Below are 13,425 nucleotides of genomic sequence, written 5' to 3'. Positions count from 1 at the left end.
TCCATTAAGCCAAACAGAAATGATGGAGATCAAAAATAAATCGATAAATAAATAAATGAATGAGCAAAAATAGAGGGATCGGAAGCTAATGATTTCATCTAGCAGCAAACGTGTTTGAGCGCCAGACTTGCCCGATCTCTGAAAGGGAAATGAAACAATATTTGCAAGGCTCGAGATTATGGGCAGTATAAATAGTTTATCACATGACAAGCCATTGATCTAATTTCTTTGAGCACTTAGAACTTATATGAATTAAATTGTCAGAGACTAAGAAAACTAACGAGGCAACTGGTTTCAAAAGGAGCAGTTGCGTTGCGCCAAATAAAACGTTTAGGTGGTTTTTGGTTACGGCGGCTGAAACCACCATAAACGAACTTTGAAAATCCGACGAGTCGATCGAATGTTAGCCCCTTGTCGGAGGATGTTGGTAAATATAAGCTAAACGACACTTCAGGTTAACTTTGTGGCAAGTCTTATCGCTGACTAATGGTTTATCAGTTGTATATTTATAGAACTATAACATCATCGCGTTATAATTAAAATTTTTTTATTTCTTTAAAATGGCAACATCAATAATACGAGCAGTATGACTACACTGGTTGATTCTCGAACCTTCGTGAATAAGAACTCTTTTTATCCTACTGGTGAAAGATTTCAAACGCCAGCATTGATTTTAAATTGCACTTACTTTAATATACCTGATACAAATTTTTGGGATTCTAACAGTTTGGAACAAATTGACTGTCCGATTAAGCCTGTCTGATGACAAGTGTCTGTAATTGGACAAGTCAAAGCAGACAGTCTTGGCCTGAAACAGTCAATAAAGCCACAAAAAAAGGCCGGTCGAGAATCATTCATATTCAAGTATATTGTTGTTATCACAATAACTAAAAAAATTGCAATGGGAATAACAACATTTTTTTAACTGACACAATGAACTTATCGGAGCATGGAAAGAAAGATATAAAGTACAAGATAGTGTTGAGCGATGACATTCACGGATCGTTGGAACTCGAGGGTCCAGATGCCAATGCTCCAATGCTAAATCCTGTAGTGGATCTGCACTTCATCCACCTACGAGCTGTGTTCCTCCGTCTTCCGTCCAGAAGAAGTTTCCCTTTCTTTAGCCTGAGGTACTGACTCCCCAGAAACACATAGGATTTTCCGTTGAGCCACGTTACCGCAGTGTCAATATGATCAGGAAATTTCCAAGCGCTTCGGATCTTTCTAGGATACGGATTTCTTGAAGGTCCTCGGACTGTGCGTCGGGTCCATTCGTTATACCGCCAATATTGTGTTCCTTTGAAGAAGTAGGTGATTTGGTTTTTTTCCCAAATGAAAACTGCGTTCATGTTTGCCAGACTCAAGGGAAGCCCATATCTTTTTATGAGACCGGAAGATTTCAAAATTCTTCGTGAGTCGTATTCCCAAAACCTGCAAAAACGCCAAAAATGTGGGCTCAAACTCATGAGAATGGTACGCGCAGGTCTTCTGGTTCTCGCGGTGTACTCCAAATGGACAGCGTTTGAGCCGTAATATAGTTCTATGTTCCTGGACAGGACACTTTGCTCTCACAAGGGCTATCTTCACCCAGGAGTTTAAATGGTAACAGCAATCTGCCGGGGAAAGCCGATGAAATATATGGGGGAGGGGGAGGGGAATAGATTGTGATGGACCAGCGTCCCATGCAGAGGGAGGGGGGGGGGTTGGCCAGGATTGCTTCAAATCATTTGCTATTACGGAAACTGGAATAAGCCGTGGCACTGAGGGTGGGTAGCCTCCAAGGAAACTTATACTTATCTATATCATTTTAAAGACTCTACTTGAGTACGACGATTTTTTCCATCACGTAGAAGTTTAAGTTAGCTGAGTGCCTTGGGAAATGACACACAGTTCATACTGTGTAGTTGTGAAACTTTTATAAACGCTATAATTTCGAAAATTTGGCTCTCAATTTGATAACAAGAAATCTTTCAACAACTATTTCAAAGTCTTGCAAAAAACTACTTTACTTAGTTTACATGGCTGCTCTTTCACTTAAAAACGCAGCAGACAGACGATACTGATCGTTGTTGTCATATCAACATATTCGATCGCGCTCTTAGAAACCATACTCAAGCCTATTGAGGAAAACCAAACATTTTTTCTTAAAATAAATAAAAACCGCCATCTTACTCTGTTCCTTTAAAGAACACGATGTTTCTCCGTTTGTTGCGGTACACGGCATCCACGGGGGTCTTCACCTCCTTCCAGAAAGATTTGATAGTGAATGGACCACTCCTGCGCAGTCTTCTGTCCATGATCCAAAACCAATTTCCCACAAAAAAGTACGTCATCCGCCGCCTGGGATCTAAAGAGACTGCGTCATAACGGACGGAACTATCGCAAAGATCTGGTGGAGTGGGGCGAGAAGTAACGGTACGAGGGCGGAGAGTTACCCGCGGACGCTGGGTAGTTGTGGCTTTTGTTGTGGCTTTATTTGTGGTCCTTAAGGTTGGTGCTGTTGTTGGCTCTGAAATGTTTTTTGAAAATCAAAACAAATGTCTTCTTGCTGTTCAATTTCCTAAAATCGTAGTCAACTATTCAACGTAGCGTGCAGTAAATATTCTTTGGTTTTCAATGCGCTTTACCACATTTGGCAGTAAAGTCGCAATCTGACTGGCCAATTTGCCGATGTCGATAACAGTCTAAACAACGCTGCTCGCGTCAACGTGTCACACGATGGACATGCATTGAAAGGATCGTTTTATTTGATGTCGATGTTGTGGCAAAAAACAAAACTTTGACTATTGTGATGACGGATTTCGTTGTCGATGAGAGTACAGACCACGCTAAACTACTGTCGATTTGGTAATTTGCCTTGTTCTTATAAGCCATTGCGATCAGTTATTAGCCGTTGCGATCAATTTGGCTTTTCTTTACCGACATCCAATCGCAATTGTAAGTCGCATAAGCTTTGATCCCTGAAAACGCACATTATTGCATGCATGCTTCCTTACTTGGATACAAAGCTTGAATTCCTTGTATGTCATCATCGGTCAGTTTAACATCCGCGACATACCCCTTGTACCAGGGGTACATGATTGAGTCTCGCACATTGGAATGTTCCAGACCCAAACTGTGTCCAAACTCGTGAATCGCTACCCAGTCCAAGTTAATGCCGTCGTCTGGTGTCTCTGTGGTGAACTTCTCATCATCGTCAAAATGAGCGTCACCGGATAATCCTGCAACCAATGAGAGTTTGCTTTGATTTTTTTACTGAGCAAAAGGAAAAGACTTAAATTGAAGTGATGCATTTGTGATGAGAATTAAGAAAACTGGAGTCAAACCATAGTTTTAATAGTAAAATGCACTGTTCGCTAACGAACAATGCATTTTCAAAAAAATTGAATAAATAATCCTTTTTCTATCGATTTCACTTCACCACTTTTAGAATTTTATTTCACTCTTGGTAGAAGTGGTGGCCGAGCACCTTGCTTACACAGCCATGGCTGGGGCGTGAAATTGAAATCTTAGGTAAGACACTTAGCCACTTTCACAGTCATCTCCGAGAGCCAGTGGTATGAAATGGATACTAGTAAAGAGGATGAATCAACATACCAGCGAGTGGGGATGTTCATGGTCATGAAGTTATGAGGTCCATGGCCATGTCACTTAACCACTCGTTATCCTTTTTGAGGCAAGGACCCACCTTGGTTATCATGGGGATAGAAGGCATGAGCTAATGTCCCCCCCGGTCCATCAAATGGATAGCCGTCCTTGTGATCTCTAGTAACAAAGCTGATAGGGATGTCTGCATAACCATGATACACCTGTCGTATACGCAAATCTGAAGCTGCTTCCCATTTTCTCAGGGCCTCTCGAAAGATCTGCTGCTGTTTATTCCGAGATGGGATATCACTGGTGTAGTTCACGATCTTATAAGTTAGATCCTGGGGAAAAAAATAAATTTGTTAATACTTTCTATTAGTGTAACCCTATAAACTGCTTGATTGCGTAACTGCTATGTAGGTGGCACACAGCGGTCAAACGTCTACGCATATGCGAATGTTGTGATGTCTAGGTGGCGTGTAACCAAGAAGTCTCAATAACCACACTAGCCAGTAGGTTACAGTGTTTTAGAAGCGTATAACTTTTTCGGTAAAGCTTGAAAAAACAAGTTGGTAAATCAATATCAAATTTTGGGCGGATTTTGGCGCGCGGGCGGCCAAAATTGGCCCCTTCGCGCATGCCAGACGTTTGATCGCTATGTTTAATATGACTTTCGACCAACATTTAAGGGTTAAAGGTGTGTTTTTTTTTTTTTCGCAAAGAGAAAGAGTTAATTATTGTGTTTCTACTCTTCCCAAATTCCCGTTTTGTTATTTTTGCCATATCCCTCCTTTTTACATCACTTTGTTCCGCATGCTCTATCACTCATATTTTTGTAGAAACATCTTTTGACGGACACATTACCTAAATGCTTCTCTTGCATGCTCTGAGACCAGAATCATGTCTTTAATTTTTACGGAGCGGCCTGAAATAAGATCAGGATTTTAAAACGCGGGTGGTACACCCTTAACAAGAGATCTACCCTGCCGGGTTCGCTGACCCAATCATGTTTCCGAATGCACTTTTGACCGAGGCCGACTTTCTGTGAGTAATGTTAGGTGCTCAGCTTTTGTTTTTTCTTGAATTGTTATATTCCTTTGCAAGTGAAAAAGACCTACCCTCTTCTTCCAATAAGTTCCCTGTTTCTTGAATTCTCCGATCCCTCTCGAGGAAGGAGGAGGTGGATCTTTCATACCGCATCTTGATGTGCTGATTAACTCGAGGGTTTTCCTGTCAATAATTCCCGTTACAGGAATACCACCAAACCATTGAAGTGTCCTAATCGCCTTTCTGAACACAGGAGAATTTTGATCACCAGCGCCAGCTGTTTCCGTTGGGTTTGAGATGTCGACGTACCCAAATTGAACTAGAAATTGTGATGTCTGAAAATGAAAACATTTCAAAATCCAATTTAACTGTTATCTGTTGGTTGTTATCTCTCGCTAGACATTCATCTGGTGGGAAAAGACTCACTACGCAAGAGACGCACGAGGCACGCGAGATTACGATATCAATCGCACCCACGTCGCACGCCTGTGGTTGCGTTGCGCGTGCGCTGACTTCGGGAAGATGATCATTCGTAGTGGAAATTCGGGAAAATGCCAAGTGGAAGATTAACTAGGAATATTCGGAGCCATGATACTTTTCTGGAAATTAGGATCGTGACCAACAGCCGTGGAGAGTTACTGCCTGTCGATCCTGTCAATTCAAAAACGATACTACAGACATGAAGATAAGTGGCTGAAAGGGAAGAAAATCCTCCCAGCTGTGTATTGTTATGGTCTGATCTGTCGATCTGAAGCCATTTTCGTTCAAATTAGGATCGGCGTTAGTTAAAAAAGTTTCCATGGTATGCTGCGCATGTATGTATTTAGGTGTCTTAAAAAATTCCATCCATAGTTTTTGAAGTGAAACTACAAGGCAGCCCAAGCTCTAGCTGTAAGATGATCACCTTGCGTAGTAAGAGTCATAGTGGAAATATAAGAGTTTGTATGGGAAAATTTACGAACGCTCCTAGGAAGTAAAAAAAACAGTCAAACTCTCTATAAAAGTACCTCACCTCACTTCCACAGTGCATCACTTGTTGTCTGACCGCTTACTATGTTGAAAAGAAGCCATTTTAGCGATTTATTAGTTTCTCGATTTCCTAATCCTAGTAAACCTAGAAATGGATAACTCGCTCAAATGGCCTCGTTGCAACAAAGTAAACGGTCAGACAACAAGCGATGCACTTTAGAAGTAAGGTGAGGTATTTTTATTGAGAATTTGAATGTATTTTTAAGTTTTATTCCCAAGAGCGGTCGTAAATATTCCCATACAAACTATTATATTTCGCCATGATTCTTATTACGCAGGATCATCATCTCATCATCAATCAACTCCTTTTCGCCACATAGTTGATGATTGAAACATCAACAAACGAGTGTTCATATTTCTTAGCGGTTGCGAAATCAGCTATTCGTTATAATACTCTTGAGATCTGACTACGTCCTTCTAATTGAAGCGATGTGATAAAGAATTATTTAAAATTAAGCCAAAATCATCAGAAAAAGTATCTTTCCGAGGAAAAATGGGAAAACGACTAATTCCTTTCTAATATTCATCAGTGCGTTCATGTTTGCCGGGTTCATGTGAGTTCCACAGTGACCTCAAGAGTGACGCAGACTCACCGACAGATTTGGTAATGACCACAAAAACATTAGGTTATCAAATCATCAGAAAATTATAATCTTGCCGCAGCGACGCAAGCGTAATGACAGATGTGATGTAATTGATGCCACAGATGCAAATATGAACGTCAACACACTGACGGCAATTGACTAATTAATTCATTGTCATTATCTGATGAGGCGCACCTTCAGCTGGCATCTTCCTCGATCTAAAATGACAATATAAGCTTTTGCTGAAACTGAGTACTCGTCTCCTTTTAGTATGGAGTTTTATTTTTTTCGCTTCCAATAAATTGACGGAAAGCCTGATCTCTGGTAAATTTTAACTGTTTAGAAACTGTTTGACAAGCCAAGCATCTCAACAGTTTATCTATTACAGGATGATAAGTTAAAAATCAAGGGACATTCATGAATGTGGATTCAACTCATATCGAAAAATGGCAGAACAAGCCCTCTAACAAACCGGATTATTGAGGTGCATCTATAATAGGAACGAACATTTCAAATTTACATGCCAATTTATTATACAAAATCAAGTCCAAATTTGGAGACCAGAGCGTGCACATACCTGCCCGCAAAGCACCTTCCTTTCTCCTCCCTTCCCCCCCCCCCCCTTTTCCCCGTCTCGAAATCTCATGTCGCTCCACTCGCAAGCTAATGTTCTCAGGTTCTTCTTTACATAATCTCAATTAAACACAACAATCAATACAAGAAATAGGCATCGAGTTTGTTCCGAGGATACCCTTGAGTTCGTTATGCGGACAAAAGACGAATGAGGCCTCTTCTTTCTTACCTTCTTCAAGTCCTTCCTGTTCACTACAGGAACACTGTATACAATACCCACAAAGTAAGCTATTAACATCAACAACTGCCTTGAACGTTGACTTTGCATGTTGGCACCAGCTTCAGAAGATATGTTGAAGTTTACAAAGGAGATGAGTCTGTTGAAATGGTTCGAAACAGCAAACTATACTATTCTGTGAAATATAATCTGTGTCTGGTTGTTTAAAAAGCATAAGCCAGTGGTGACGTAAATGAAATGGCAGCCTGTTGGGTATGGATTGATTTCTGGGGATGACCCTGTCATCACTTGACGAAAACATTGCTTTGATTGAAAATATGATGAAAAATGAAACTGCTCAGCAAGCACAGGCGGCCCAAGCTCACGTCTCGAGAAAAAGCCAACGATTAATTCATGAACGCGTCACGCGTTGTGTGACTCGGTGTTAAGTTATGAGAGGAACCGTTGAAAATTTGAACACGTTTTAAGGAATAGTATGGGGACGGAATATGATCGACTTACAACGATAATTATTTCGAAATATGAATATTTTACACGTAAAATCAATAACACCTACCAACATCATGTGTGTCCGTTGTAGTTTCTGGCGATTTCTTCCATTTTAAGCTTGCTTTACCATCACTGTTATTCCTGCCAATAGAAGAGGTCGCGGCTGCACACTCCGATTTCGACCGTTGTCCACGCGGAGGTGGTTTGCGCACCGAAAATCCTCCCGATCGGCATTTTCTCAGCCATATTTTACGATCCAAGATCATTGCACCCTGGGACATGTCTCAATACCAAAACTCCCCGCGCATTTCGCTGGAAACGAGCGTTTTCTTCCTGAATTTCCAAGTTCGCTTCTTTCTGGCTGTGCTTTGAACAAGCAAACTGGACACGGCCGCGGGAAAAAACTTGGGTACGAGGTCAATTTTCTCTCTACCGTCAGTAGTAGGGGCGATCAATGTGCCATACTTACCCCATCCCCACAGAGACACCAGGCGATATGGCTGAGAAAAATGCTGAGAAAAATGCTGAGAAAAATGCCGATTGGGAGGATTTTCGGCGCGCAAACCACCTTCGCGTGGACAATGGTCGAAATCGTAGTGCGCGGCCTTGACTCCGTTCGCGCAAAGTGATTGGCGGAGAGGCCGTGAGCTCGAGGGGCTTAAGAACGAGGACTCTGAATGACAAGTTTGAAAAACATTAATGGTGCATTTCAAGTGAGGAGTATGAGATGATCGCCGAGCACCCTTTCGGTCAAAAAGCGGCAGGTTAAGGGTTTCGAATTCAGGGCAGAGCCTCTCCGAGCCTTGAGGGAGAATGATGCCAAGTTCTTTTGATTTCGCCTCCACTTAACGTCCAACTTCTATCTCATGAGTTCGTTTTGTTTTTGAGGTCGAGATACAAAAGCAAATGGCCAGTTACGTGATCTGTTCTTGCATTTTACACTCAAACAACGCAAGTCAAAAGTAAAATTTGAAATATTCAATGTCAGGTGCCCATCACTTAAGTAATGGGCTCCTGTCAATACCAATAATTTTATTTGAAATACGTTCCTATTGGAATGTTTTACACAGTTAAGACAAATGATACAAAAATAAATAAAAATTCCTTTGATCTGATTTTTTTCGCTGAATAAAGTATTGCCAATTGTTTTGGTTAAAATTTTGTCAAATAATACGATTTAGCATAAGTTCTGGTTTCTATTCATAGAAGGACAGTTTATCCTATGTCATTGTTCATTACAAAGAAAACCTTGATATATACAAATTGAACCAATTTAATATTAGAAGGAATTCTCTAAATAACAGTTCACTGACGTTATAGTGCAGCAGAGTTTTTTTCTTCCTGATTCAGTGTTCTTTAATGTTGTCGTTTGCAAGGGAGTGCTCAATTCAAATCAAGGCTGTTTGTTGGCAGAACCAACGTGAAGCCTTCGACATTTGTCTTACATTTCATCCACTGTTCAGCAATGCGTTTCGGGTATCCAACATCAATTTTCGTTGTATCTTTCTTCAGCCTCCAATATAGGTCTCCTTTAAAGATGTAACTCTTATCATTTAGCCAAGAAACTGCAGCACTGATGTCACTGGGGAAATTTTCATCCCAGGCTTGTTTGATATTTCGTGGATATCCTGAGTCGAACTTCTTTGCACCTATACTGTAATCTCCAGTATTTTGAGCCCTTGAATACGTATGTTCTCCTATTTCTTTGCCAAACGAACATTGCGTCCATGTTTTCGGCTTCTTTGGAATTAAAATATTTGTTAAGATCACCAGACGACTGCAGCTGTCTATTCTTGGTGTATTCCCAAAATCTACAAGAGAACAAACAAAACATTACTTATAAAAAATACAATGGAAAATTCACGCCATATCATCACGGTGAAGTCGAAATACAGCACCAAGGTAATACTGAGCGCTCGCCCGCCAAAATTACGCCTGCTATGCAGCCTATGACCAAATTAATTTTCTGCACAGATAATTGACGGAGTTTTCTTGACCTCTTCAATCTCATTTTCGGAACACTAGGCTTTCAAAACCGATGCCAGTAATTTTCTTTATTGCTACTGGTCTTCCCGTTTAAGCTAATGATATCCATAATGAAGTTTCGTGTTCTGATAATTCCATTGATCAAAATGTTAACAGAGGAGAATATTTCCATATCAAACATGATATCCTAAACCTACCAACCATCAAATAAAACTCACTTGGTTTCCTTTAAAGAAAACGAGGGTTTTCTTTGATTTATCCTGATAAACGGCGTCTACTGGGGTCTCTACTTTAGACCAGACGTCTCTAACTTTCTGGGCTTTAGTTGGCTTAACCAAACGTGTTCCGGTATGCGTCCAGAAGTAGTTTCCATTAAAAAATGCGTCAATCTATCGCCCCTGTGGTTTTCTTCGACCGCAACAGCATCATACTTGGTTACCGAGCACACATCGGGCTCGGATGTGTCGGGATCAGTTGGGGTTGGTGATGGCGTTGGTTTGGTCGATGGTGTATTCGGATCACTTGATGTAGGAGATTGAGTTTTTTTGCTTGTGGGCTTGACAGTGGTTGAAGGCGTGGATGGTTCTATTGAGACAGAGAAGTAAATGTGCGGTCAGTTTATTTGAGACTGCTTCAAAGCGTATTTAACTTTTCATCCTGACGATGGGGTTTCATAGTTTTCAATTGATAGCAAACATGTCTTGAACGCGAGGACACGGAGAGCGTAAACATAGGGATTGAGCCATTCGCATGCGAAAATCCTCGCACACTTGTAAAGCGTGGCTCAAATAAGCAACCATTGGTTGGGAGTCTTCCCCTTTTTTGAGCTTCTTCTTTTCACAATACCCTTATTAGAAATTTTATTTTACGATTTAATCTTTCCTTTAATTTACCACTTCTTCATCTTCTTCTTCTTCATGCGGAATAACTCCTCTGAATGCGATCAAAACCGATTCGCTTTCCGAATTCATCCGTTCAAAAATGAAAACTGTAGGAGGTAATAAAAATATAAAACTACTTACTTCCGTAAATCTGCTGTATTCCCAGGATGTCATCCTCAGTAAGCTCGATGTTTGGGAAATACCCCTTGTACCACGGGTACATAACGGCTTCACGCACATTGGAATGCTCCAGACCCAAACTATGTCCAAACTCGTGAAGCGCCACCCAGTCCAGGTTAATGCCGCTTGGTTCTCCTGTGGTGTACCTCTCATCGTCATCAAAATGAGCATCACCGGACAAACCTAGAAAGAGTAATCATCTAAGTTAAATCAAATGATAAAATCGCCATTACAAAACAAGATTATCTTAACACAAGAATTGCAATAATAACAACAATGACAATAAAAGTGGTCATGATGATGAAAGCAATTGGAACTGTAAAAATGATAACCCTAAGAAAGTTTCATAAATAAAGATTGGTTTAATCTATATGTAGCTGTCAAATATATTTTAAAAAGAGACAAAACAAAACAAAACAAGAATGATTTTGCACTCAATTGTGAAGTCAATTGAGACTTTTATTGTTCATCATTACCAGTAACTGTTATCTTTGTTTTTCTTTCCATAGAAACCAACCTTTATTGTTGTGTGGATAATAAGCATGAGCGAGCGTTCCTCCTTGACCATCGAATGGATAAGGGTCGCCATGATAACGTCTAACAAAGCTAATCAAGATGTCAACGTCTTTGTCATCAACTGCAGGGTCTGCCTCAGTGATGGTCAACGAGCTCACGGCAGCCCATTTTTGGATCATTGTCCGAATAATATTTCTTTGGGTGTCTAGAGGAAGATCATGTGTACGCCACCTGGTAAAGCGGTACGTCAAATGCTGTAATAGAATTAGAAAATGCGAGGTCACTCTTGATTTATCAATGCTTTACTTTGATCCACAACGGTCAATCAGATCAGAGGAAAATAACGCAAGGTGCCAATGAGCGCACTGCACCAAGTAAAAATAAGTGAACTTGCAAAACCGCGAAAAAACGTGGGTGCCCAATTCGTGATCGGTTTTGGTTTTGCATCTGATTGGTTAGGTTTGTAGTTTGGGTTCACTTCTTTCGATCCTCGATCTGAATTGCTCTTGCTACAACAACAGAAAAAAAAACTGATCACTAAGGAGAATTGACTTCCATTGTCCCGAATATTGGCAAATGACCAACAGACTCTTTCTTTTATTTCACACTTCCTCGACTGAAGTAAACCTCTTGAAAAAGCCATCATTGCTTCTCTCAGGTGAGTAAAGTGTTACTTTAGCTATTTCTGATTTTGCAATCTCGCCAAAAAAAAACAATCTTGTAGTCTTCGATCCATGAGATAAAAGGAAAGGATCCCTAACCATTCTGACCAAAATAAACAATATACCTTCTTGTTCCATCTGGTGCCTTGAATATAGTACCTTCCAATTTCTTTCCGACCATCTTCAGTTTTGTTTAGCTTTTCAATGGGATCCTTAGTGCCACATCTGGATGTATTCATCAGTTTTATCGTCTCTGCGTTGAGTTGTCCGGTGACAGGAAGGTCGCCCATCCTTTGAACATTTCTTATTGCTTCAGAGAGGACATCATGATACGCTGAAGAGTCGTTAGGTCTCGTCTCTGTATTCAGGTATTCATAGCCTTTCAGAAAACGAACAGCCTGCAAGAGAAAATTGAGTTGGATAAACCTTTAAATTGCAGTTTACCTGTTTGGATCAATAGATCATGCACGATCTACTCCTTGACGGCTGCAAAACGTTTATTGGTTTACGGCTTTAACTCCTAAGAGTGACCAAGACAGAATTTCTCCCTACAATATCAATACAGTATCAACCAGACAAGTGACGAGAATGAAGAAAAATGTCAATTTGGGGATAATTAGTTGATCCAATACTAAATTCTCTGACCTAACATTATAAGAATTGTATGGTTGACAGTAAGGAGAATGACAAATTTGATCTGGAAGTTAAAGGGTTAATGAGATAACATCATATCACATCTTGCATATGGAAGGAGAAAGCTCACTGGAAAATTTCTTTCATTTCAATTCCAGAGAATCGTTTCCTGAATCTTAAAACATTTCAGGCCTATAAATAAGATCAACTGTCTTTTGCTTTAAAGCATATGGTGTCAAGAAAGAGATAATAGATTGTAATTATCCTGACTATAGTCTCTTGTTTCGGGTTACTGACACAACCGTCATGTCGTTTGACCGAACCGTTTGGGGAACGTATGCAGAACAACCATAGAGTTAATGCGTATTCTAACGTCTCTACAAGAGATCTTTAGATAGCTCACTAACTGAATACAAGGCCGTGGCAACGAGGCTAAACCATCCCGGTTCGAGGTCAGAAGCACGTTGTTGGTAGCAGTACAAAAATCTCGAAGTATTACTCAGTGAAACTCAATATCACTCACCAATTTTTTCTCCTCCGGAGTCCCGTCAAGCACGTTTCCACCCGAAGTAGGTATGGGTGCGCAGTAGGCGCAGTTAAAAAGCGAAGCAAAAGCTGCCACGGCAGCAATTGTAACCAAGAGACCCTTCATTACAAAGTTAGATATCGTATACCTCGAGATGTTTGCTGCAACGTGAAATACAGTCAAAGAGCAGTCAATATGGTTCATCCACTGTGAGAAGCTGTTTAAATAACGAAGGTCCTCTACCATCCTACGCAGTTTAACACAGTTGACGTGTGACGATGCTTGACGCATTTTCCGCTGGGGCGTGGAATGAGTCAGGGATCAACTTCTCTGAACACACCTCAGAGGAATGTTGAAAGACTTGCAAGACTTATGACGTAGAGTACAAATCGAGTAAAGGAAATTGAGCTTTAACGAGACTGGTTCGCTGAACATGCGTTACTTTTTACGCCATTAGGTGAGCAAAGACAAGCGTGTGGCTAATGATATC

General features: G+C 40.6%; 1 protein-coding gene and 1 pseudogene across 1 annotated transcript; both read right to left on the bottom strand.

The window, feature by feature from the left end:
* Positions 1-530: 530 nt before the first annotated feature.
* On the bottom strand, positions 531-7,264 carry LOC131775215 (matrix metalloproteinase-17-like). Its single transcript, XM_059091317.2, has 6 exons — positions 7,054-7,264; positions 4,710-4,973; positions 3,692-3,932; positions 3,000-3,224; positions 2,176-2,512; positions 531-1,434 (listed from the first exon to the last, which is right to left on the bottom strand). The coding sequence occupies exons 1-6, from the start codon at positions 7,150-7,152 to the stop codon at positions 996-998; spliced, it is 1,605 nt and encodes a 534-aa protein (XP_058947300.2). The 5' UTR covers positions 7,153-7,264; the 3' UTR covers positions 531-995.
* Positions 7,265-8,514: 1,250 nt separating this feature from the next.
* LOC131775209 (matrix metalloproteinase-19-like) lies at positions 8,515-13,203 on the bottom strand (annotated as a pseudogene).
* Between the last annotated feature and the right edge of the window lie 222 nt (positions 13,204-13,425).

Source organism: Pocillopora verrucosa, chromosome 7 (genome assembly GCF_036669915.1).
Source record: "Pocillopora verrucosa isolate sample1 chromosome 7, ASM3666991v2, whole genome shotgun sequence".
Lineage (NCBI taxonomy): Eukaryota > Metazoa > Cnidaria > Anthozoa > Scleractinia > Pocilloporidae > Pocillopora > Pocillopora verrucosa.
This window is presented reverse-complemented; position numbering and strand designations above follow the sequence as displayed.